The sequence below is a fragment of the Mercenaria mercenaria genome, chromosome 14 (assembly GCF_021730395.1).
Source record: "Mercenaria mercenaria strain notata chromosome 14, MADL_Memer_1, whole genome shotgun sequence".
NCBI classification, from domain to species: domain Eukaryota; kingdom Metazoa; phylum Mollusca; class Bivalvia; order Venerida; family Veneridae; genus Mercenaria; species Mercenaria mercenaria.
In genome coordinates, this window is record NC_069374.1 from 73,263,887 (window position 1) to 73,291,886 (window position 28,000).

The window sequence follows — 28,000 nt, forward strand, 5'->3', positions numbered from 1 at the left end:
AAAGGGAAAGGCAACGATGTTAATTCCATCTGCTAGGATTTCTTAAACTGTTTAAAGAAGTGAAAGAATTTTCAAAATCTGCTTAAAATAAGAAAGCTATTAACATTTCGATGTTTGATTGAAATGACGGTCATTTTGTTTCCATAGCAAGATGAAAGAAAATGGCGGATTCGCAAAATTTCTAATTTATATTTGAACTTAATTTATCTATTTCTGTAAAATTATTCCTCTACTTTTTCCAACTAAAATGAAAGAAATTAACATGTTTTACATCTTGCACCCAAGAATAATTGCAAATTAATCTATTATAAAGATTATTTTTAAATAAATACTTGGTTTTGCTGTAACTCTGTGATTCCAGCAGGTATGCAAATTTTGATTCCATACCTCATGTTTTTATTTCGATGTAAATAAGATGTGAAACCAAAATTTGTAGTCCTGTTTGGCGCCATATAACCTATACTGTGTTGGTGCGCCGTAAACCCCAATTAAATAAATAACTAAATAAAGAATTTAACAATATGTAAACGACGTCATCAATGGCTGCCTCCTGTAGCCATTTTTTAAGTTTCAAACTTCCATATCTTTTTCAATAGTTGTCCGATTTTAAAATTTAAAACTTCTTTCAGCGTTATGAAAGGCTTGAGGATGGCTTTCATGTGGAAGTAACTTATTGTCTGGCATTCCTTTCCCTTTAAAGAAACAATATCAATTACTTGACAAACAAAATGATGAATAACTCTCATTACTCTTTCACTCATATTAATAACTTTCAGACTTTTGTATTATATAATGATATATTTTGCTTTATATACACTTGGTTGAAAAACATCCATAGCACACTTTTATTTAATTTAATATACACTTTATAAAACTGTTAACGCCCCTTGTTATATCTGTCAGTATCTTCCATATTAATAAAATTACGCCTTTGAAATTTCCTACATATATAGAAAAATCATATATCAAAATTTCAACAAAATCTTAATATGTTATAATATCATTTTATGTATTCTACGGCTAAACTAACTTTAAAAGAAATACACATAACAAACGAGCAGAATCTGGTTATACGGTAGGTAAATGCTGACAAAAACAAACAAAAAAGTCTTTGAATGTCTTGTATCTTGAGAATTAATCTATTGGTGATATAAGACCATATATAAGTTAAAATTTACACTACGTTTATGTGTGATGTAGTGACTAATTTGAAATTGACAGATCTTGCAAAATAGATGAAGTGATATCTGTGCACGATCTGATTCTGTTAAAATTTTGCTATGTCATTAACAACATATTTGTCTAAATGTGTAAGAAAAAAATGCATAGAATTCTGAAAGAAAACGTCAAACATATATCAAAGGGCGTTAAAAGTTTCTTTTAATATACATAAAACACTTCAAAAATACAAGAAATAAATATGGGAGTTAAAACAAAAATAAGCAAATAGTTATGTACATCAAAATGTAATTGTAAGTATTTAAGATTCATTCTTAATGTACAATTATTGGTAAATTGTCTTTATGTCTCTATCAGTCTACTGTTCGCTGTTTCCTGCCTTAAACAATCAGAACTATTTTGAATAAGAGCTGTACACAATTTCTCAAGTAGCGAAGTTTGAGTAGGTGTTGTATATTTCCATATAGGCAGAAATGCACTGGTAACAAAACTTGAGTTGTTCCTGAAATAAAATTTAATACAAATGCAATAACAAAGAATAAATTAAGCTACAAAATATTTAAGAAGAAGATCTTTTTACTGTAACAAATGTTGGTTTGCTTTTTATTGACTTCATGTAAACCTACTGCAGTATTTAAGGGCAGTCATTTAAGTTTCCCATCGTCCCTTGATTCCATGCAAGCACTTGTTCTCACACTGACATAAGCATGAGACATTAACATCGAGTCAGAATGTCACAGAAAATGTATTTACGGAAACATAACGGAAGAACTCTATAAGAAGCATCGTTTTGAAGAATAAAATGGAACCATGCAAAATAATAGCAAAGCTTGTTCATGAAAGGTGCAACATCCCTTTATCCTTGTTCCACTTTTATGCGACGTACTTTTAAACTGTTATGATTGTTAATGTGATCAGTAAATTTACCACAGAATTTATAGACTGCTTCCGATGTGTTCTGATTTTCCTCACAGTGTTCACAACACTGACTTGTCGCTCTGCCTCCAGTTTCTCTAGCATTTTGTACACGACACAAAATAATCCAGACCTTTCGTAGCCGTTTCTTAAATAAATATTTTATATATATTAATATTACATCTTCCCTTTACTATGCCTTTATGCAAAAAAAGAACAAAAACAACGTCACAAGCTTAATAACCTTCTTTATTTGCAATTATTAGAAATGCATGCTTTCAAATTCATATTTACCGTCTTAGATATGAAAGGGACAAATGTGGGAAAAATGCATTTACACAAAACAAAGAATTAAATGTATCTTACAAGCAGTGAACTACTATGTGAGGTGTATCCTCCGTTCGTCGGCGGATGCAACCTTCTACTTCTTTTATAAACTGTACAAATGTTTCCGCGCTATCTGGAACTTTCTTAGAATTTCCCCAGCTTTTGTACTGGAAATGAGAAACTGTTTTCTCGTCACCCTGTGAACAAAATGCGAAAAAAATGTTTGAAATAAGTTCGAAATAATTAAAATGTATTTGTTGTATTTTTGAAACAACCCGTCTACAATATTTTTCCGTTGCTGTTTTTTTTGTTGTGGGCCTACTTTGCGATGCATGGCTCTATGGCTGTGTTTGGGGTGTTTTGTGCTTCCTTCCAGTTTGCCTAGGTACCTTACATACAATCTGGTATCTAAGGTAAACATATTGAAAATCGGACTAAAAACAGACACCGTCATCCATTCAATAAAACGCAACTCATTTTAGAAACTATGTGGACAGCGTGCAATTCTGATATGCTCATAACCTTTGTTATTTGCGGTAAACCATGTTACGATAATTTGTAGGCATTTATTTTTATGCGTAACTTGTTCAAATTAATTAATGCTTATATAATATTTTCTACGTTTTATTTCATTTTGTGATTCGTCAATGTACTATATATACTTAAAAGGTTCATTTCTAATGTATACAATTGTTGAGCCATATTTCTTACGTCAATTTCGGTAAGTGATCAATTTGTTAAGTGACAAGTGTTTCAAGCAACTTCGGTCTCTTACCTTCTCATTGCGAATGGATAATTTCTTCAAAACATACTGTGGTTTTGTCTCACATTTTGAGCTCATTACAGTACAATTACCAAATGTGTAAGTCTCATTATCAGCAGGAAGATATTTTCCAACATCCTGAAAAAAAAACTGGTTCTTGTACAAATATTTAAGACAGCTAAAATGTTTATGATGAACGTTTACGGGATGACATGAAATGTTAAGTTGCATTGTTAGTGTTAACAATTTACGTAGACCAGCTATTATCAGTTTAGATGTTGATTGGTAATCTTGCAGATTTATTTAGTATATTAATTATATGTAAACTGATCAAACACAAAATGCCATGATGCTAATTTATGATTAAATGATGTCAGAATTTACTGTGAGGTAGACATTAAAACAACTTGATCGCTGTCATGTATCAAACATTATCATTATAAACAGAAACTCTCACAATAACATCTACAAACGAAATTTCCATACTGCAAACAAAAAGAAATACTTATTACATAGTGTTGATTGTGTTGCTCCTCCAACGCTACCACACATGTACTGTTTTGTTGATATATCATGCTGAGGAAGTCTTCAACAGTTCCTGGAAGCGGAGACTGAGCAGCAATGAACAGGTTCTTGATCCTAAAACTCTATAGTTATAGTCTAATTATTACTGAGTTTAGTTGTAAACAAGCAAGAAAACAAATGAAACGCACCTGCATTCTAGAAGGGTCCCTACATTGTCGTTACATATTGAATATATAGACACAAAAAACATAGACGAAAACAACTAGGCAAACGAAGACAAAGTCATTCAAATGTCATAACTCTAACTGGATTATTTTTGTAATGTAAACGGATTGAAGAAACTGATCAAGTCAGTGATGTTGACATAAATGATAAAATCTGTAAGACGATCCTTTGGAAGCACAGAACACAACCAAGCAAAACCAATAGCAGCCTCGGTTTGATTATGTTCATGAAATCTTTCATGTTGTATTAAACAAGCACGCACTATACAATCACGGTTCAAATGTTAATTTGTACTATATTACATTGTTTTATTTCTAATTCCAAACAAGTGCATGTATTTCGTCCTGAATAGTGAAACTATTCTGTTTCCTGATTCCATGACAATTGTGTACGTCAATATATTTTGAAAAGCAACACGTTACATTTTTAAATAAACAAATATAATGAACAAAACTTTCATTCAGGCCAGACAATTGTAATGTTCTCTGACATAGCACAGTAATTTATAAAAGAAAACATACTTACATTTATGAAAACGGCGTTGATGTAGTCATGTTGTCCGTATTTCCTAGAGAGGTACAATCGCACTTGACTACTGCCTCCTTTGAATTTCAAAATATATTGCTTGAGGAAGAAGATCTAAAACTATATCTAAGTATCAAAAAAGCAATAATTTTTTTACATGAACTAATACCATTTTATACCATTGCCTAGATTTACAAAATAGTAACACTGATCCTGACACAAATGACTCTTTTTATATACCAACAACTGATTCGTTCATATATTAGAACAATTTAATTATATTTCCTATGGCCAATTAAATTACCAGGTATATCAGACTGTCGCCTGTTCTTGTCCTTATATCTTCGTCTGTTCTCCTTACGTGCGTCTACCTCTTCTTTGCTCTCGATATCAACTTCTTGCCGTAATGTCTTTAAAAAGAAGAATGAATGAAATGCGATTTTGACATGTTTTAATTTACTACCGGTAAAACGTAACTAACAATCTGTTCATATTTCTATTTCCGTTCAAATAGCGTGTTATAGACATCCCGTGACAATATCTATACGTAGTTACATTGGAACATATAGCAAAAGTGTTCATATTTATTTCAATATATATACATAACTTTTAGCATTTATTTATCAGTGGTTTATAAAGAATTTGAACTGGGATTACTATATTAAAACATGAAATTCACTTTCTACTTATGAGTACCTGGTACAGCTTTGTGAACATCCTGTCATCTGTTTGGTACATAATTCCTTGTACCTGCTCAGCTGTCAGTGCCTCGCAACCGAATGAAAGCGAGTGTGCAAGCGATTTGTGAAGAAATGTGTACTGCTCCTATAAATTAACAAACATATTGAAAGTAAAAATTGGACTAGATGTAACATAACATTATTGGAATATGATCTATTAATTGACATTTCTAATGACACAAGGAATTTTATACTTACAGCAGTCTGGACCATGTTGACCCTTTGCTCCCTCATTCTGTTTACACAGTTAAACACATCAACAGATCCTTCACACTTGCCTTCCTCTGTAAGCTGGTCTAGAGCAATGTAGGTGCCAGTTCTACCTACTCCAGCACTTTGAAAATCAAACAAAATTATTGAAAAAGTAAAGAAATACATATCTTTTAGCTATCCAGATCGTAAAAGTTTGCATTAAACATTAAGGTACACGTAAAAATACAAAATTTATTTGAACTGTTTTAAAATATAAAACTTACACATAAAAGAACAAGATCCAAATCTAATCGATTTTTATTTCAGCTATGAACAAATTATATTTTAACCTATTCGGAACAATGTTTACAACCTTTATATTGCATGCTTTATTCTTTGTGAAAAAAAAAACAACAACAGCAGATGGACATGCCCTACAGAAGGAGGAGATCTAAAAATTTAACAATGTCAATGTATACAATGATGACAATGTTGCACCGGCCGGTTTATTGACATTAAATTTCGTGCAGTTACGATAAGCGGTCAGCAGATTTTATCGTTTTATAGAATGAATACTGCTTAAGCCGGTGCTAAGGGGCGTGGGCAGTTTTGCATTTTTCATTACTGCTCGTGAACAGACTCAATCAAACCGAGTCTGCAATTTTGCCTTGTTCTCGGTGCTTCCGATGGATCTACTTTTTAGATTTTATAAACATACAAATCCATATCGACAAATGGTGCTAGATTATTATTTGTCTTTTATACAGTGTATAATGTACTGTCATGTGACGTAAAAAGCCGACTGGAAAAAATGGATGCAGAACAAAATAAAATACAACATTTTAACGTCACGTTTCCTCTGTAAATTACACAATGTCATGTACCTGCAATGGACTATAATAGGACCATCAAACGTCACTGGAACTGCCTTTACCCTTTGTCGGAATTCTACAAGGCTCGTTACCTCCAAGGGCACGCCTTTATCAGGCCATGCCGTGTAATGTAACTGCAGTAGGTTTCTCTGTTCTTGACCCTGAGACGAAACATTTAAATACATATTACGTAATGGCATATTACATACAGATATGAGTCAGTTACATGTTTTGTCCATGACTTAAATGATTAGATGCCGAGAATACATAAAAGAAACACAAACAGAAATTTCAGTTTAACGAAGGTGTGTAAAGTTACTGATATCCATCGTGCTTCCAAATACCTTTGAAATGGTGAACGTTCTGACTGTGTACTCAGCATATTCCTCTACACTTCGACATTTTACATTAATTTGACCATACAACGTTTCTGTCTCCACTTTTGGCCAGTATCGTTCACACTTCATGCCCTATTTATAGAATAAAATGTACACAGTACACTATTAAAAATGTAACAGAACAACTTACAAACAACTACAGATTATGAGAAATTATAATGTTTTCTTTTTGCATCTGTTCTTTTTAATGAAATTGGTGCCACCTTTTATAAGTATTAGAAATTATTTCTTATAAACTTTATTGAAGATTCATAATTATTTTTTGTCTCAATGCAGTCAGGTGGTACAGATATATTGACGCTTAATGTTGTTAAATAAGTTTGTAATGTAACTTACATACCGAAGTTTCACGGAGATTTGTCAACATAACAATGATGTCAGATTTCTCATTCCAAACCATACTCCAAAATGTAGAGAAAGTATCGGTAGTCTTTGCAGTAGGTCCTTAACAAAAATGATTCGTGTATTATTTAAACTGCTCAGTAAAACTGTTAAATAAAATGTATGAAAACATTCTGTTACACAATAAACAGCCAACACATGCTTTTTAAGGCAAAAACGAACAAAGCCGGAATAAATTACAGGGCCGCAAAATTGCACTTTTGTATCTTCTTTACCAAACAATTACTAATCACATTAGAAATATAGACTTCCATGCCATTTACATTGTTGAATAGTGAAAAGTTACCTAAAGAGGCGATATAAGCTTTCCTTCTGTTGTAACCCTAAAAACAAGAAACCAGTCTATCAAATGCATGGAAATTATTTTTCAATATTGTTGCAAATGATTTCATGTTTTTTTTTTTTACATTCAAATTATACGAATATATCATGATACAGCAGTGCTGTTTTTATTATATAATAGAAGTATTGGTATCTACTAGAATATCAATAGCCATTTTAATTTTAATTGGCTGTCGATGCAGATGGGATTATCTGGTTTGAGGGTAGCTGTTCCGGCTGCAACGAGGCTGTGCCGAGTTACCGCCAAAACAGCTACCTGAGAGACGGATATTCAAATCTACACCGACAACCATTAGTAGATGGATTATTTCCTTCGATATCGTATTTTACAAATTATAGAATAAATTAAGTGAAACGAAATACTTTCTTTGAAGCACTCTTTCTAATAGAAGCGCACTGAAACAAAACAAGAGAAAACAAACAGCCGTTAACAAAAATGACGATAAAAGCTTGGATAAGTCTTATCGTTTGCACCGTGAAATTATGTTTTTTTCCGTAAAATGACTTATTTTGAATCGGGAAACACACAATAAGGAACAAGAGCAACTATCAAGTTATGATTTAATCAAATTTGCCATAAATAATATATTATTATGAATGCAAGGGCAACAACCACAGAAAATCCCAGCCCTGTGTGCATGAAACTTAAATCTAAACTAGCACTTTTAAATGTCAAAACAATGGCAATCGCCGATTCATATACCCGACGATAAATCTTAAAATACGATGAACACCTTTTTGCTTTTGTTAGGTTTTACGTAAAACCGACAAAGTTATTGATCATGTATCGACTGTCCAGCTTTTGATACTGGAGGAAGATCCCAGGTGCCCATCCGGGTATTATTTTATGTACAAGCGGACGTCTGGGTAGAACCACCGACCTCCCATATGCCAGCTGGATAACGTCTTTACATTAAAAATACTACACAACAAGAGAGTTTTCGAGCCCACGGCATGAGGGACAAGTGATTCAGTGTCCCTAGACGAATACAAAAATTGTTCTTAAAATATTAATCCAGACCTATATACTTACATCGATGTAACATGCATTGATGAAATAGTCAGGCTGACCAGGCGAAGTCACTCTAGAATGATCATCTGGAATAGGTACGAGTTACACTTCTTACACAAAGTTTTGCAACCAAACTGTTGTATTCAGTGTAAATTTGAGTAACTTCAGAATACACATGGCATTTGTTGTGAAATTAAAGTTTAGAGCAGACTGAGAATTCAGGATAAATCGAGCATCTGCTTTCGATATTTTTCAACCAGCTATAACTGTGGCCTATATGTTTTATAGAATGCTTGATATTTACTTTTCAATCGTTGTATTTTCTATTGAATACATAATGCGATTTATTGCAAGGACAACTGTAATAAACTGATTCAATTACTAGTACATTTAGTCTTTAATACGTACAGGGGTATATTCCATTGTACCTGTTCAACGCAATATTTTCGGGCTTTTTGGCAACGGTGCAATTTTCTGTCAAGTCTAACCCTTTATTTAGCTTCTGTAATAGTTAACAATTATAATAATTATTATAACTGCACTTAAATCGTGACGTAACGGCGTGTTAATAGTAATTTTGATATTTGTTTTCCGCTGCTGAAGATCTATATCAACATCAAACAAAAAAATACACCGCTCCTATTACATAAGACGTGATATAAAATTCTATTCATACAATATTAGTTGAGTCATCTCGCGATCTTTAAATTATTTTTATTTTTCAGACGACTGAACAAGGAAGTTTTCGTACAGGTACTTTTCCGTGATGTTTAGCTTTACAAATGTAAAACATAATTTCATAAAAGTTGCTTAAAATATGGATTTTATCCCACGCTATGCAATATACATTTACATTTACATTTTATAACAAATTATGTTATGTTGGTTGGTTAATCTGCATTTTTCAAAGAGAAAGAAGAAGACATATCATATTTTGACCGCTTTTATCCATTTTATACTATATAGTTCTTACATCAGATAACATATTATTGATACTCACAGATTCGTATATTTTAGCTAGGTTTCACGGTAAATTCATACGTAGGATAAACCTTTCACGACACATTCATATCCATTATACTAAACTCATTTATGCTTAAACATGAAATAGCAGGTTAAATAAAAATGTCCAAATTACCATGAATTCATTTTCAAATGAATCAACGTGTTCCTTGGTAACATACGCAAGTAGATTGTCAACATTCACTCTGTGGTTATTATGTTCAGTGTTGTAATACGTCCCGTCAGGTTTGGTTGCTAAACCATCAGATTTTTCGTTTATTTCAACGTCATCAATATCTATTACAGGTGATGACTTGTTCACCGAATGTTTGTTCTGTGTTTCTTTCCCTGAGAGTGCATTGTCTGCAGTTTCAAAGGCAATGGCATTGCATATTCAATAGATTTGCTGAAAACATTTCCAACTTATTCTATTCGTTTGAACACAGATTGAAGGTGTAGATCGAAATATCTAGCTCGAGGTTAACTATTTAGGCAGTAACGAGGCTCTGCCGAACATTATTTAGAGTAAATTCACGTGTTAATAATTCTAAATAATTTTTACCTTCAGAAAGAGTGTAATTATGGTGTTATGAGTCTGAAATAAATATTTCTTGAATTATTAACAAGACAAATGTCAGGTATGATCTTACCGGGGATGTTTCCATATACATGATCTTCTTTGTTCTTAGATTCCGGTTTTTTAGCATTTCCTGGACTGTCTTCTTCTTTGCCTATGCATCTAAATCAAACATTACGTGTATTATGAAAAACTTAACATAGTTGTTTACGTTAACATTGATATTACTGATCAAAATTGACTCAAACGAATTGATAACTTTTAGCTGATATATAATCATGTGCATACTATGAGTAAAGTCTTAAGTTTTAATATGTCCGGTACGATTTCGATATTATTGTTATTCAAATAACAGTACATATAATTCAATTCATATTAGAAATGTGTCCATGGGACAAGAATGTCGCCACTTTCGATGTTAAAGCACAAAAGTGCGTGCTCCTTGGCAGTACTACAGTGGAATAGTTATATTGAACCAATAGTAAGACTTTGACTTTTTACATGCGGCGTACGTCTTGCTTTGAGCATTTCACCTTATTATAGTGAATAGGGCCGGACAGGGAACACTACCTTGAAAATGTTGTATTTAGCTTTGACATGTGTATTGTAAATAGCACATAGTCTTGTTAATTCATCTGAATATCCCATAAAGGATCGCATACAAAAAAGTTTACAGAATGAACGAGGCAAATAGTAGACTCTTAGTGTGATAAAGACTTTAAAGCTAGGGTTCTAGGTGTTAAACGCGAAGTATTGCCGATTTAAAGCAAATATTTGAGCCTAGTAATCTCAATAGCCATCCATTCAAATTACAGTTAGAAACCGGACACGATCGTCAAGTCATTATCTTGCTGAAGTTATCGACCTAACGGCCTGGCAGCCTAGCGATCTGAAGTTGGCGGTCTAGCGGCCTAAATTTGGCGTCTAAGAGGCATGACGATGGCGGCCTAGCGCTCTGGCAGCCCGCCGACCTAGCGACCTGAAGTTTGCAGCCTAGCGGCTCGGCACGCCCAAGTATATTATTGCAAAATAATGTTTTAGGACATACGATAAAAAAATCTGAAACTTAAAACCGCTTGTCAGCAAGGTCGCCAAATTCAAGCCGCTAGGGAGCTAATGTCAGCAACGTATCAAAGGGACCTTTTCTTTTGAGAAAGGAGTTTAGGTATTGCCAGCGACACATCGTCTAGTTATGGTAAATATTTGAAACAAGTTACTTGAACAAAAAGTTATAATGTGGACATGGAAATTACCGTATATCTTTAACCTCTACGTGTCATTGAAATTACCTGAAGTAGGGTCACACATTGTCGTGTTATACTAACGGTTTATGCCAAGTTATGCATCCGAAATATAGTTATAGTGTGGACAAGACACATGATCTGAAGTAGTTTGAAATACAATCATATCTGTGGTCAGATATTATATGCACGGAGGGACGCCGGGTCGCAAGGAAACATATGGACAGGAGTATTACTACACGCCCTGATTATCTATGACTGGGTATAAAAATTACAGTTTGGGTTTATGTTAGTATTTACCGTCGTTTGTAGAAGAAAATCGCAACAACGACTCCGGCTGTTAACATTATAAGACCGACAACCCCTCCTACAACGGGTCCTGTAACGTTCGATTGAGGAGGTTCAATGGACCTTTGTCCTGCAAAGAAAATGTTTTTCAAACGGATATCAAGAGTTTTATAGGGTTTTAAAGTGTACATAGTCTGAGTCATATGGTGAATTTCCAAATTACTGAAGAAAGCGCAAGTGATAAGATAAAAATCTATCTAAAGAACATTTACAAAAGACGTTGCATGATTCAATTTAATCAATTTACTAAAACATAAATGAAATGCATATACGAAATTTGTATGTTTCATATCATTTCTATGAGGGTATGTTTGTTTACGTGTGACATGAATTATCTTTCAAATTGATAATGTGAGATAACAAAATTTACAAATTCTAACTTGTTTGTAGAAATACTGTTTTTCAATAGCACAAATCAGATCCTGCAATATGTAATAATGTATGTGTACTTATTTAAATATCTGCATTGTTATATGGAAATGCTAATTTACCTGAACTTAAATGACACTCAGGATCTTCAGCCAGTTTATCACATCCCTTTGTGCATGTTCCTGTATCTTGCATGCATATATTTTCAATACAACCGCTGTAGCACGTCTCATTACATTTTAGACCAAAAACACCATCCTCACATCCATAGGGACAGTTTCCTCTTTGTTGTTCACATCTACTGATGTGTTCGTTTTGTGGTGCTTTGCAAGATATTGGACAAGATAAATTGCAAAACAGACCATGAAAGTCACCTTTACACGATGCACAAAAGCCTTCACTTATGCCACAGGAATCTGCACAATTTGGAGAACATGTTTTATTACATCCCTCGCTAAAATATCCCGGTTTACAACTACTGCATTCAGTATTTGACGAACAATTAAGACAATTAGCACTCTTTACACAGCATTTATCTCCAGAATAATTACTTTTGCAACCAAAATGACACTGTCCTGTAGCTTTATCACAAGTAGAATTCAAACATTGACTAGAGCAAGTTTCGTTACATGACGGCCCATAAAACCCCGCTTTACAGTTGTTACATTCGTTTCCGTCATAGTTTCCGTTGCATGCAAAACAATATCCGGTTTCTTTGTAACATGTATTATTATGACAATTGTAGGGACATGGAAGGCTACATGTTTCTCCATATTTTCCTTTCAAGCAAGCTTCACATTTGCCATTTTTCTTCAGGCAAACCCTGTTTTTACACCCGACTGAGCATTCGTTTTCGCAAATTATGCCATATTTACCAGACTCACATTGCAGGCATTCCTCAAAAGATGAACAGCTGGAGCAATTTGTTCTGCATTCGTGTGTACAGTTATTCAAAAGTACATTATTGTCATTGTCAGATTCGTGGCCATTGTAATGCCCGGCTTTACACACTTCACAGGTATCTCTTGATGAACACGAGACACAATTAGACGGACATGTCTTGGTGCATTCTGAACTTGCATCATAGTAACCAGCTTTACATGATATACACATACCCTCCTCACACTCACAGTGTAACGGACAACGACTAAATGGACAATCTGTTGATCCATTTGCATTGTAAAGGTCTTCCTTGCATTCAGTGCAAATTTTACTAGAGTTACATGATTTACAACCAATGGGGCATTTTTCTGTGCAGTCTCTTTTTGAACCAGGGTAATATCCCTCGTAGCAGGACGTACATTCGTGTACAACTTGATCACATTTTGTGCAGTTATAAGTGCATTTCTGATAGCACCGTGCACCGTGGTACCCATCAAGGCAGCCCTGATAACAATTACCTTCGGAAAAGTAACCTTTTGGACCACAATCTTGATTCTTACAACACGCACAGTTAATTTTACATTCCGCGATTTCATTTCCATCTGAAACATAACATTATAGGGATAACGCATGTGTTTTCGTGTTATAGCATCTGCAGATTCCCGAGATATCAGTTGGTGCTCGAGCCCGTTACAGCAAGGATACCAACGAATCTCTAGGGACTCCGAAGATGTCATAACACGAAATGAACATGCAGTTACGCTACTCAAGCATACAACTTGTAAAAAATCTAAAAAAATGAATATATTGTTTATTAACGTCATTAAATCATTAAATTTCCATGAAATGCGCGAGAATGTCAGTGCTGTTTATTTACATTGAAGTAATTTCCTTTTGAATTATCTGTTATAGGCCGTAATACGTTCACGCTTAACTAAGGAACGCGAATATATAAAAATATGTTTTAATAGCACGTGAGTGCCAGAATCTGTTAACACACTTTTACTCTCCTGGCAAAAGCAACACCGATAAGTGACAAGAACAGCAGTTTTATGCTTAAATCATTATACAAATTATGTTCTTTAATTTTACCAAAACAGTCGGATTTGGCAATAAGACATTTATTTCTATATATTATCTTTTTTGCACTGTAAATAAATACAGATGTTTCATTATTCAATACTTTTCTGATGAAAGGTTCATTGTAAACAGATAAATCACATAATTGATTTGATTTATATCGCTAAGCGAAACGTTGAATAAACTTTAATCCCTTCACCATAAATCAGTTTTTTTTTAACATACTCATCATATATGATTTAAAATTTACACTCAATACCGGCTGATAAAAGACAGAAAGTAATCATAATGATAGAAATCCTATCCTTAACTTTTGATAGTATGTTAAGATTTTGAAGTTCAGCTGTAAAGCAGTAGTGTTTGCATTAATAGCAATATACCAATGTATTGTTAGAAACATTTGTAGCGATATATGGTAACCGTAACATAATTAACATTTATGGAGAAAAGATAGTTACCTCCGAATACCAAAGAATTTTCCGGAAATATAACTTGAAATAACCAGACAGCTAGTATCTGAAATTCACATTCATATATAATTATTTAAGGTAACAATGGAAACATGGTTCTTTGCAACATGGAAGATACTGTCATTTACATTCAATGTAACAAGATTTAAATGGCGACGCAGTCTGAGGAACTAAGATAATCTAAAATATGCCACAGTAAGCTAAGCATTAAAGCATTATGTCATTTTCTTAGCGTTTAGCCTTACATTTTGATGAAATAATTCAAATAACACCAAATCATAGAAAGAAAGAGTTATTGCACATGAAAATTGAACAGCATGTAAAACATGTATATTACTTTACGAAACAAGTGTCCGTATATTGATATAAACATTGAATTCCGGAAAAGGACTGCATAAAGGGGCAACACGTCCGGACAGTTAAACGCCTTTAAAAATTCACCAATTTCAAAGAACTGTTACATATGTTCGTTTTGATGCATTTGCAATAACGTGCGAATGTTGAAATTTCCCATAACTGGGTGGAACGCAGTTTTCAGCAACTGTTTGTTTTTATTTCTTTGTGGTATTCATTTTCAAAGGGAGACAACTTTTCCAGAATATTTAAGTATCTTTCGTACGGGACAGGACGGCAGAACATGTAATGGTCAGGTAAAATATTGGTAAAGATGTTGTTCGTTTATCAAATATTTCTGCGTTTTGATAATATACTCCTAAACCTTAATGTCCCATATTTTAGACGCAATTTCAATAACTTTTGATATTCAGGCGGTGCGTCAATTTCAGAACATATAGATTTGCTTTATCATTGTTCGCAATGTCAATGCAGTTTATATTTCAATGAAAGGAATGTCTTTTAATTTTTCAAAACGAATATAATTTGAATAAATATTATGTCTGAAAGACTTGCATCATTAAAACAATGACATACGTCTGTGGATGGTCAACATGCAAATACAAGTACACAATAACAGTTTCAATCGGTTTTAAATTAGCTGAGCCAAACCTCGATCATGAATCCTACCATGTTCCAAAACAGTGTGGTATAAATTACTACCCTCCAGCACGAGCACACGTAACAGTAATCACAACACAAATCTGTTTTTATAAAGATATATAAACCAAATGAGCCAAGAAATCATAAACATACACTCTCAGTAACTTTGCAGAAGCCAACTAACTTGTATGAAACAAGCTTAATGTTATAACGAAGAAGAACATTAAAAAAGTATCAAACCAGTAAATTTCTTTATAAACTAATTCAGCTTGAACCATCATTGCACAATCAAAGATGCAAGCCGACTAATTGTAAAAGGGCTGTAGTTTAAGCATGCAGTATGTCTCGGAACTGTACGGTCAGCAGCTATTCTAGATATTTTGATAAATATTATAGATTTGAAAAATGTCGAAAATGACTGCCCAAGAGTCTTGGGCAACTTCAAAACTACTATCAGGTTGTGATATGAATATATTTTAAATTTGATAAGTAATTTTGTATAACGGTGATATGATTTAAAATTAGATTTGAAAAGTTTATGATAAAAGTAGCCATGCCGAATGTGCATTTTGAGAAAAGTAAACATACGAGGGTTTTAAATATCATTACATGCCCTGACAAATTATAAAAGGTTCATCCCTATAGTTTATCAGGTGCATACTATATTTTATGGTATTACTTGACTCCTCATATAATCGCTGGTCCATACTTTGTACTATTGATCAGTCTGTAGTGTAGTACTTTTATCTTGGCTCAATTAGTTAGTTGCTTTATATGCAAGGACTGGACATATTTTGCATGGAGAGTCTTGATGTCTGTCTTTAAATGGCCAAAGAAATACCTAGGTCTTGGGGTAAGAGATGTTCATAAAAATCATAAATATATCAAAGGCATGTTTTGTAGCTAAAATATCATTTGAATCTGCCTTTCCTAGACGAAAATATTTGACATAAAAGACTTCCATACACCCATCAATCTTACCACAACGGGTATCAAATCAAATTTAACGGAAAGCATTCTGTAAATTGGACATATAGACAATATTGTACGAATTTCTCTAAGGTTCAATGATACCAACATGTCCGGAGATGATATAACCAGAATTAGCAAAAATGCAGATCTGGTACCAATTCAGTCGCAATTAGTGTGATTAATAGTGTCAAACATGATGAGTAAATATGGGTTAAACTGTTAATATATATATAACATTATATAAAATTATACATGTGGTCCAAATCTCTTTGCCGTAATTTCAAAACCAACAGGTTAGGCCAGTAGTTTAGGGTTAAGAGTATTAAAGATGAGTATTGAAATCTGTATCAAAAGTTATACATGTGGTCTAAAGTTCTTTGCTGTAACTTCAAAAAAAAAAAGAATGTAGGTCAGCAGGTCACAATTAAGACTATTCAAAATGAGTATTGAAATTTGTATCAAAATTATACAGGTGATCCAAATCTCTTTGCTGTAGCTTTAAAAACAAGAAGGTAGATCAGTAGGTCAGGGTTAAGAATATTTAAGATGAGTATTGAAATCTGTATCAAAAGATATCAACATGGTCTAAATTTCTATGTTGTGCTTTCAAAAACAAGAAACTAGGCCAGTAGGTCATGATTAAGACTATTCAATATGAGTATTGATGTCTGTATCAAAAATTATATATGTGGTCAACATTCTATCATGTAACTTCAAAAACGAAAATGTAGGTAAGTAGGTCACGATTCAGACAAGTATTGAAACCTGTATAAAACATTATACCTGTAGTCCAAATTTCTTTGCTATTGCTTCAAAAACAAATAACTCTATGCAAACAAAGGGACCGCTCGGGCGTGACCTATATTAAGTTCAGGGTCATGATTTGAGCAATCTTGGTAGAGAACCACTAGAGCATGCCACATACTAAATGTCCAAGCTCTGGGCCCTATGGTTTCAGAAAAGATTTTTTTTAAATGTTTTTCCCTATGTAAAAACTGTTGACCCCAAGGTCATGATTTGAACAAACTCGATAGCTGACTACTAAACAATACTTAATATCAAATATCTAAGGTCTGGGCCTTATGGTTCTGGACGAGAAGATTTTCTAAGATTTTTCCTATATATGTCAATGTAAAACATGGTACCCCAGGGCATGGCATATATTGACCCCAAGGTGATTTTAACAAGCTAGAGCATGCCACACACTAAATATCTAAGCTCTGGACCTTATGTAGAGACTAACCCTAAGCTTTTCTGTACACAAGGGAAATAATCTGTTTATATTATGAATTGTTGAGTGAACACCGTTTGTTAATCTTAATCCTGTCCATGTAATAACAGTGCAAAGTAAAAGTAACCTATCTATGTTAAATGCTATGCATGGTAACACAGCCATACATCTAACAGTCCTGGAATTGATGTCTTTTATTTCCCCTATTTCTAGATATGTTACCCATATATAGTGATACTTTGACTCATATATAGAGATTGTACTCTTTCCAGCAGTAGCCTTTCAACATATTTTACCTTGTGAAATTCTGTGGGTTTTAACTCTCTCAAAAAAATCGTCTGTTTGTTGACAAAGTTCACCATAGAAAATGTCACTCTTTCCTCAGGGCATTAACTTATTTGATCTTAACATAGTTTTCTATTCAGATTTCTAATCCATGTGGCAATTATGCATGCGTTTTCCCTGCCTAGAGGTAGAAAGTGCAGTTTGCATGAGGTTCTATGTCAATAGCCACGTAAGCCTACCATAAAGTCTAAGCGGAATTGTATCAATTTTTCCAAATATTTTACCCGTAATCATGTTTTTTTCAGCTCAAATGACTTTTTCCAGAAAATGATATTTTGATACTTTTTTCAGTCTACATACTTTGATGCAGTTAAATACACATAATTGTATCTAAAATAGATAGTTCCTACTTGAAGTTTGTTTTTTTAGTTACACTGTCTACCTTATGGTTAAACGCAGGTTTTTAAGTCGTTTTGTTCCCGTTACAAGTCGAATTAAACCATGTGCCCACGGGGCGGGGCCTGTTTTAACCCAAGGGGTAGAGGACTAGTATATAATGAGTAGGGCGTGCTTTCCGTGGCCGAGGGTTAAGGTCAATGACTTCCATTCAATTGCCTTTTATCTTACTGGGCATGAAACCTTGCTTTGGTATGGAAATTTTTCAAGCGAGGAAATTATCCAGCTGGCTTATTGAAGGTCGATGGTTCAAAAGCTGGCAAGTAGCAAGGTGATCTGTAAAAGCAAAACTATTTCGCAAATCGCTTTTTCGAAAGAATGCATTCTTTCAATGCATACCTCATTCCCATGCGTCACTCACATATTATTATGTTTCGTGTTACCTATTCTCTTCCTCATTACTCATATTATACGCCATTGAAAGTCACACAGCATATCACATCATATGTTTTAACTGATGCTACCATTCGTAGGTAAACAAAGCAGCTTTAACTTTGTCATAAACTGGTAAAGTGCATATGAAACACATTTTAGGATTTGATATTTTCTAATGTTTCTTTTCAGTTTGACTAGTTATTTTAGAATGTTATTGTCATATAAAACACTCATTTCTTTTAATGTAATATTACCTTAGTCGCTGTGTTGCGCCTTAATTATATCCGTGTCTCTTTGCATGTTATTCATGTCCATCATTGTTTAATCATTTTGTATGGATCCGTTGTAAATCAAAATCCTAGCAAAACTATTTCCATTCCACTAGAGCACGACTGACAGCATTTCAAAAAGCCCTGCCCCAGTTTACGGACGTATAATTTGTAATTCGCGAACACTCGGCTTCGTTTGATTTGCAAACTGTTATGTTTAACAAAACCAGTGCCAAGCGAAATTTTGCGTAAATTATGTCCCTACATTAGATGCTATATTATAAACACTACAGAATTTTCCAGCATGGGGTTTCGGTGAAATGAATGTGTGCTATGTAGAACATGATCGCTTGCAAGTTTTGGTCTCGTGAGCGCCATTCTGCAGTTACTGGTGCCACGGGATCAAGCCAAACACCGAGGACTGTACACCGCGTCGATATTTTTACAATTTCGTTTCTTTTCTTTCAGTTTGCTACAGTTAGGCATTGCGTCCCGTTAGTTCTGAATGATGTATATCATATAATTAAACAAAATAAAAATATCAACAAATCAAGTTTATGCATATTATTGATAAATAAAGTCATAAAATATGAAGTTTTTTATCTTCAATCAAAGAAGTTTGGAATTTATCTCAATTTGTTATAAGAATGTACCAGTAAAATAATGTTGCTAAGCTCACTATTTTAATTTTTTTTCCGAAGAACACATGACAGATTAATCTAAGTCTAGTAAGAACGTGTTGTCTTTAGTTATGTTTGATCTTGTTTGAAACATAATTAGGACTTGGCCCAAGAAAAATACTATATAAATATCATATGGCAGCGTGTGTGACATTAATATTGTCAACCCGAAGGCAGAATGTCACCCGAGGCGAAAGCCGAAAGCGTGTCATAAATGCTGTCATATGATATCTTATTTATTATACCGAACACAACTAAGCACATAAAAAAGTTTTTAAAAAGTTTTTAATTCATTTCATACAACAGATTCATCTTTAGCGCTATAATCACATGTGCAGACATTAAGTAGTGACGTCATTACAATATGACATTGTGTACAAGAGAGGCAATTATCTGGCCAAAAAATTGAAGCAGTTATTTGCTCTTATATGCCATTCAAAATATCATCGCGGTTACATGACCTGACAGTCACTTTCGCTATGTCACGTGTCAAAAAGGTTAAAAATGTTTCTGATAGTCAAAATCTCTCTTTTTCGGGTAATTAGATTATATCATTGTAGACAAAAGTGAGGTATAATAATAACATTTATCTTGAAAAGTTCGAACTGCATGGAAAACTGTTTTAGTTCCAAGATTAGGTAGAGCCGACAAATTTCACTTTGTAGTAATATTGGTTTGCAATATATTTTAAATTTCCTACGAAGGTTTAATATGACGGTGTAACATTGTAAACAGACTCCCATAGAACAATGACCCCCGGTCATTATTTTATATAAAATAATGACCCCTTTTCTATAAAATACTGACACCCCTTATAAAATAATGACCCCCCCCCCCACCCCCACGATTTTATCTATGAAATATTGACCACCCACACCTAACCTATTACTAATATACTCTATATCAATTCAAGTCACTGTCGTGTTTCTATTACTTATATTTATCGTTGTTGTTTCTGCTGCTGCTGCGTCTACAGCTGACACAACAGCAGTATAACTAAGAGGCCCCGCTAAGAAATAAACGTACAGCTATTGAAAAATGAAATTTACGATAATACAAGATATACGTAAGTCGTTTTAAGGTTATTATAGAAATAGAGAGCCGATATTTAAGCAGGAGGATAATTTGGTTTTGTTTACAAACAGTGTATTCTAATCTTTTGTTAGTCATCTGAAATGATTCTGGTTATGTTTTATTGATAAAAATTGAGATCATCCTTTAGAAATAAAACATTAACGAAAATAGAATCATTATGAAATATGATTTATACGCTGGTTCGTCATCGATTTTGGTCCTTTTTATTGCCTATTTTACGGAGAAGATTTGTTTCTTTGCCTCTCCAGATATGGCATTTGATAAACTCTACCGGAAGATGACAGACTAGAAAGATTCACATCATGTGCTATCGGCGATCTGACGCTAATCACATTTTTACTGGTCACTCATTCTAATTGTTTTTCCATATTGCGTATCAGCTAAATTATTTGTTAATAAATACTTACCACTTGTGTGAGCCTCGGTGCGCAATGGTAGCGCGCTTGCCTATTAAAAAGGATAGGTGTCACCAAAAGGATATTGTTTCATCGTATCAAACCTTTACCAATAGAAACAGATGACCTAATGGAGGGGGGATACATAAAGGAATCCTTTTGCAACTTGGAACCCCTGCAACTTTCGAGGTACACGGTAGAACATACTTAGAGCAAAGATCACGAAACTCCTGCTTTAAAGGTGCATGACTTTTTGTTTAGAATATGTTTTAGATCTAAATCTTTTTGTTACCCATAAAAGTTTCATACTTCAAGTATTTAAACATACTTAAGTTTTATTTTTCAAAGATTCGGTGAGCTAGTACCTTAAACAGCCTCGTATCTTTGTGACATTGCATTATACGCAAGGTATAACGTATAATTATGTATGTAAGCATTAATTTACCTTCTGTATAATGTAGTGTAAGCACTCTGGAATTTAAAGTAATGGTGATTTTGTCCGAAATTTTAGAGGAAACATCATTTTGTTATTGCATCCTACATGTTGCACTAATTTTGCAATAGCATGAGCTCGCGGGCTCATTACGAAAAAATACTATTGACGGTAAAGTAGTTCATTTTCGGGAGTGCAAGATTGTAAAAAGGCAATTTATATGTGGAAATGTACAATGTTTATGCCACCCCTGAAAGTGATGTCAAATACCCTTAACCTTCATTATGTCACCTATATGTCACTCATATATACCTCCAAAAATAGGCGAAACGGGTGTGGGGTAGCCCAGTGGTTTTATTACCTGTGACGCTCCTCATCGTTAGAAATTATTTAAGTTCAGTATATTGTTGACGAGACACGCTTCTTTCGATTTTAGGATTTTCTTGTCACTTTTCAGGCGTTTTTAAGTAGAAAAAGTCAACAATTATATCAATATAAGGTATAAAATATGCAAATCGGTTTTGGGGAAGTCCCATTTTTTATGACCTGTGACGCCCATGACAATAAGATGTTGTTCGAATTTCAATATAATAATGAAATATAGTCATTTCCCTGGAGTTTTGGGTGATTTTTGTCACTTTTCAAGAGCTTTTAAGTAACACGTCTTGAGCAATAATTATGCCCCTTTGTAACAGTAAAAGCCATTGCACAATGTGTTAACTAAGTTTCTGTTACGATTCCAGTCACGACTTATAAGAAAAAAGTAACAAAGGGCCATAGCTCCCGAACAGGTGGAGCAAATCCATTTTTTTTCTTCTTGCACAACTAGGCATCGGTAGTAGTAATCCATGAAGGTTCGAATCAATTCCGTCCTATAATGGATGACGAGTTGCGGTCACAAAAATGTTGTAAGGACGCACGGACGGGTGCAATTACTATATTCTCCTCCGATGCCTTTCGGCGGGGGATAATTATGTTGTAAGTGTACCTTAGATCGGTTAGGGTTAGGGTTTGGGTTAGGGGTCGTTATTCTATAGGGGTCACAATTCTATGTGAGGGTCATTTTTCTACGTGTGAGGGAGTCATAATATTATGACCCCCGGTCATAATATTATGACCGGGGAGTCACTATTCTATATAAAACAAGTCAAATGGTTTATCGCCGCCAGAAATTTGTACAAACCGGACAGAAGTTGCGAAATTGTCATTTGTGCGAGAAAGAAGCGTTTACCGTAATGTCCAGTACTGGACAGGTATAGTGACCATGCACGGACACAGCCAATTTTCTCAGAGGGGGGCCGATCCCCTCCCGCCCCCCCCACCCCCCTCTGGACATTTTGAAATTTAGCACTTCATTTTTTGCTTTTTTAAAGATTTTCCAGAGGGGGTCCGCACCCCCGGTACCACCCTCTGGATCCGCGCATGGTGACATATCATGCTTTCTGTTTATGCAGGTTAACTTGTGTTTGGTTAAATTTCAACAGAGCACAATTGTCTGAACAGTGTACAAACTCATTACTGTTTTTTCGGGCAAGGGTGGAAAAAAAAGTGGTAAACAATGAAAGCAGTAACAGTTTTATTAAAAAAATAAACAATGAGACAAACATTCCAACATCTTTGGACGGTTCAAAAATCCCATGTTAAACATACGATAAAGCCGAAACGCGTGAAAATGTTCCGAATGTAAATCGGTGAAATAGACGCTCGTAAGTTAGATTATGCGTCTAGATTGATTAAACTGGGCGAGTCTACTTACTTATTACTTGAGGATGAAAAAAACGTGTTTTTTAAATGTTGCTCTTAAACAAGGGTGACGGTTGAACTACTAAAAGTACAACAACAGTTAATTCACAACAAATCATACGGTATGTTTTTATAATCAGTAGAAGCTAGTCGTATTTACGCTTATGAGACCTGTTTCACCCATAAGTAAAGAATTCACAGGTCCATCATGAAATATTTTCCCCAGCGTGCAAATACTTGTACTGTTCAATATGATCGCGGCCTCATCGGCAGCGATCAATAATGACAGGGGGTCATTATTCTATGGTGGTAAGTTTACAACGTTACACCGGCGACGGACGTTAAAACTAGTCCTTCAATTAAGTCTGTTGCTATATATGCTATATAAGAATATAATTAGCATACAGAAGGGTACATTATGTCCGATTAATAATATCATTATTATTTTAAATACAGACACACAATGCATAGGGTTTCATTCAGAAATAAAGTTTTAAGATTCAAAACAAGTGGCAATCATATATGAAAAATGTGCTTGTGTACGTACCGTTTTTGAAATCCAGTTCATTTTTTATTGTAAGAAATATCCTTTTTATCACACGTCGAACATAACATAGCAGACAGTAAGTAGTAAATTTTAGTTTGCGATCAACGTCAATGCTATAACTGTGAAACAGGAAGAGAAATAAAGAAACTTTATAAACGTGACTTCCTACGTACAAGATCATGTTCAATGGGCCAGAATACGGTACAATATTGTTGAATTAGCTTTTAACTTTCCATGTTCATCTAACAACAGTTATTATGTGTTGTGAATCAAAAATCAAGGAAAGTGACAAATGCTATGCTGCAAAATGTTTAAGGGACTATGCCCTGAAGGAAATAATCTTTTTATAAGTTGAACGGGAAGTTTAAAAGTGTCAGGAGAATATTGCTGACGACTCGTGTTACAGACATTAAAACAACGTTCAGTCACGTTTTATAAATTAGAGAGTTTGAGATTTCAACATTCGCCTTCCCCTTCAACGTCTCTTGCGAAGTTAACGTATGAAGTTGAAGTTCGATTAAAATTTCTTGAGATTTCAAACATTAGAATGAACCTTACTTCTTTTAATCCGCCCATTCAATTTATCCGTTATTATGATCATTTTTTTCGTGCATTTTGATACCAATTGTCCGAAAGGGCAGGAATTTTACAAGAGGTTTTAAAAATAAAAAAATGAAAATTAAATAAAAAAAAACATTTCAATTAATATAATCATCGCATGGATATTAGAGCGATTACCAAAATAAAATAAAAATAAAATAAAACGATAAGCCAATGTGAACAATGTAAAAACTTGTTAGTGTTGCTCCAAACATTTAGGTTTTATATAAAATTATGTCAGTATAGTCAGTATACAATGCACGATTGTAAATCATACATGAGAAGAAATAAAAAGGATTATTACATACCTAAAATTATTTTCCATTGGGTTTCAATGGACCGCGATCGTGCAATATTTTTCCATATCATGACGTTGAACGCTTTCATATCGGACTAGTCCCAATCCGTGACTCTAGTTACCTCCCCTGACGGTCTGTCCATTGCGGATCTCGTTTCTTTAGATTTGTGTTGCTATTGTGTGTTTGTTTAATTTGTAATTTATGCAACATTTTGTTTACTTTTACACTTTGATTAATCTGACCTATTAGATACTGGCACGTAGTAATTTATCAGACTGAAATGAAATGAAGGTTATAATTACGTCATGAGTTGGACTAATATAGGACGTGGAATGTTTTCTTAACGTTGTAATGGAAAGAATCGCGTGACGTCAAAGTTGACGTCATTTCCGCGGAAAATATTAATGCGCGTCAGTTTGATTTGTTTATTGCGTTTTCGGAGAATATTTTTTCGTATTTTTTCCTGTCTTTCGTGACAGAACGATAATTTAGATATAAATTAATCATTTGATAGTGGATATGTAATAAAAAGGTTATCAATTTTGTATGTGGATAGATGCACTCGTTCTTTCGCGGACAATATTGCGCTCCTAAAGTCGCGCAATACTACCGCTGCAGAACTCGTGCATATATCCACATACAAAGTTAATAACCATTAATGATCATATCAACGTGATAATGACACTCTGTATGACTCTGTTTAATGCCAAACTCTCAGACAGCACAATATGATTTTAATATACTATTTTATAAGTAAAGCATCTGCGGATCCAGGAATTTTGGTTAGAGGGACACCAACATTAAAGAGGGGGTCACCCATTTCGGGGGGGGGGGGGGGGGGGGGGGGGGGGGGGGAGGGTCACGCCGAGTTTCAAGACCGACTTTCTTTGTAAAATGTAAGAATCAAAGGGGGAATTAACCCACAATGTCCCACTGCCAGGCTCTGGTTCCGTGCATTTAAAGTATGGAGTTATCCCATACGGCTAACAGGAAACGTCTCTCATCTTGATATCATAGATCTGAAATTGTCTGATACTTCAGAAGAATTTTCCGTCTTTCTAGTACCATTTTATGTTTATAATTAAAACGCAATTGTCGTATTAAGTGTCCAACAGAAACAGATTGATTTTATTTGGATGTGAAAATAAAATGTTCCACCAAATGATAATTGCGCGTAATTATTTATTTTTCAAGTAAAATGACTGTCATGCCATGTGCCTCCATCCAGATTTCAGTCTTTGATGCCGAGTATGTGGACAGAGTAGATGTAAAAAAGAATGAAGTTTCGACTTTCGTGATAATCACATCTTCGGACGTTCAAAACTCACTTCATACGACAAAAAGGCCCATCTGGTATAATCGATACCGCCTGGGGACACAAATATGCCGTAGAAGTTAAAGTTTGAGCAAAATCTCAATGTTTCTCAAAATCAGTTGATAACTTCATACTTCCAGGTTCAATTCAATGTATTTAGTTAAAATCATTAGCCATACAAAACTTCATTATTCTTATACCTATTGATAGTGTTTCGCATCAAATTTAGTCTAATTATATATATGGATAATCAAATAACTTAATAAGCAGAAATCCTGAAACTAAGCTTTTTATTTCGCATAGTAATAAAGAGAAGTTTTAGGCTTACGTGATATTACATGGAAAACTTTAGTAGCAACGTGTGATATAAATAAAATACACGCATATCGGTGACGTTTTACCCAAAATATATATGAGAGACGTTGAAGGGGAAGGCGAAGTTTGAAATCTCAAACTCTCTATTAAAGAGCTTGATACGGCAGTGTCCAATTTCATAAACACGACAAGGATATTATACGATCAGTATTTATTTATTCGTAGGAATGTGTAGAAAATGCATTTAATGGCGTTAAACATTGAACAAATGGTAATACAATTTGAAATGATTGATTGTGTATGATTTGACAGCGTCATAATGACGCTGGGTCGCTTAAGCAAGAAGGTAGTTTCAACATAAAAAGCTAACATGTGATAAAATATATTTTTTAAACGCTTGATTTTGAAAATTAAAATAAAATACGATTAGTTATATTATAGCTATTCGATTGTCTAGGTACCATTTTTGAAATCAATTTTATTTTCATACTTGAAATATATATCTTGCTGTTGAACATGAATATAGACGACAGTAAGTATGACATTCTCGTGTGCAAACAAAATTACAGCGACAATAATGGTGAATTAGGAAGCGAAACAGAAACGTTTTGTTTTACATTTCCATAACTACGGAATCATATAAACATTGAAAACAAAAGATAGGGGTATCATATAGTTGAGTCAACGTTAGCATCCTCATCAGGTAGTAAAGAAGTTTAATCAAGAGAACCCTGTCGATATTTCTTCTTTAAATATTGAATAGCAACTATAATCATTGGATAGGAAATGACCTAACTAAGAAAATGAGTGGTCGCACTTACATATTTAATTATGAAATAGGACAGTTATCGCAGTTTTTCGAATTTTACAGCTGTTGGTTTCGGCATTGACGCACATTGAAATACGCGCTAAAATATAGGGGTCAACGAAATGAAACCTATCATATTGCTTGAAAAAAGTCTTATTACACAGCAAAAACGTAACAAAACTGCTACTGCTGCTACTACTACTGATGCTGCTGCTACTGGTACTGCTGCTACAGCTTCTGCCATTTCTGCTACTGGTTTTACTGCTTCTACTGCTACCGCTACTACTACTGCCGCTGCTTACTGCTAATGCAACAGCTGCTACTGGTACTGATACTGCTGCTACTGCTACTGCCAATTTCACATTTTTGTAACTCCTGCTACTGCTACTGCTATTTCTGCTACTGCTACTGCCGCTACTCCTACTGCTGCTGCTAATGCTACTTCTGCTACTGCTACTGCTACTACTGCTACTGCTGCTACTGCTACTAGTGCTACTGCTACTGCTGCTACATTTATTGATACTACTGCTACCGTGCTACTGCTACTGCTGCTGCTACTACTGCTACTGCTACTGCTACTACTACTGCTGCTGCTGCTTATGTCATGCTTTTGCTGGTGCTACTACTGCTACTAGTGCTACTGCTACTGCTGCTACATTTACTGCTACTGCTACTACTGCTGCTGCTACTGCTACTGCTGCTACTGCTTATGTCATGCTTTTGCTAGTGCTACTACTGCTGATGCTACTGCTGCTGCTGCTACTGCTACTGCTACTGCCAGTTTCACGGTGTTTTTGGGG

General features: G+C 34.4%; 1 protein-coding gene across 1 annotated transcript; it reads right to left on the bottom strand.

Moving 5' to 3' along the window:
* Positions 1 to 501: 501 nt before the first annotated feature.
* On the bottom strand, positions 502 to 27,444 carry LOC123527615 (receptor-type tyrosine-protein phosphatase alpha-like). Its single transcript, XM_053522715.1, has 21 exons — positions 27,361 to 27,444; positions 14,375 to 14,432; positions 12,077 to 13,438; positions 11,538 to 11,655; positions 10,070 to 10,158; positions 9,556 to 9,782; positions 8,826 to 8,919; positions 8,439 to 8,503; positions 7,350 to 7,386; positions 7,002 to 7,105; positions 6,608 to 6,733; positions 6,276 to 6,424; positions 5,398 to 5,533; positions 5,156 to 5,284; positions 4,764 to 4,869; positions 4,460 to 4,536; positions 3,697 to 3,831; positions 3,197 to 3,322; positions 2,461 to 2,618; positions 2,107 to 2,242; positions 502 to 1,681 (listed from the first exon to the last, which is right to left on the bottom strand). The coding sequence occupies exons 1-21, from the start codon at positions 27,442 to 27,444 to the stop codon at positions 1,604 to 1,606; spliced, it is 3,594 nt and encodes a 1,197-aa protein (XP_053378690.1). The 3' UTR covers positions 502 to 1,603.
* Between the last annotated feature and the right edge of the window lie 556 nt (positions 27,445 to 28,000).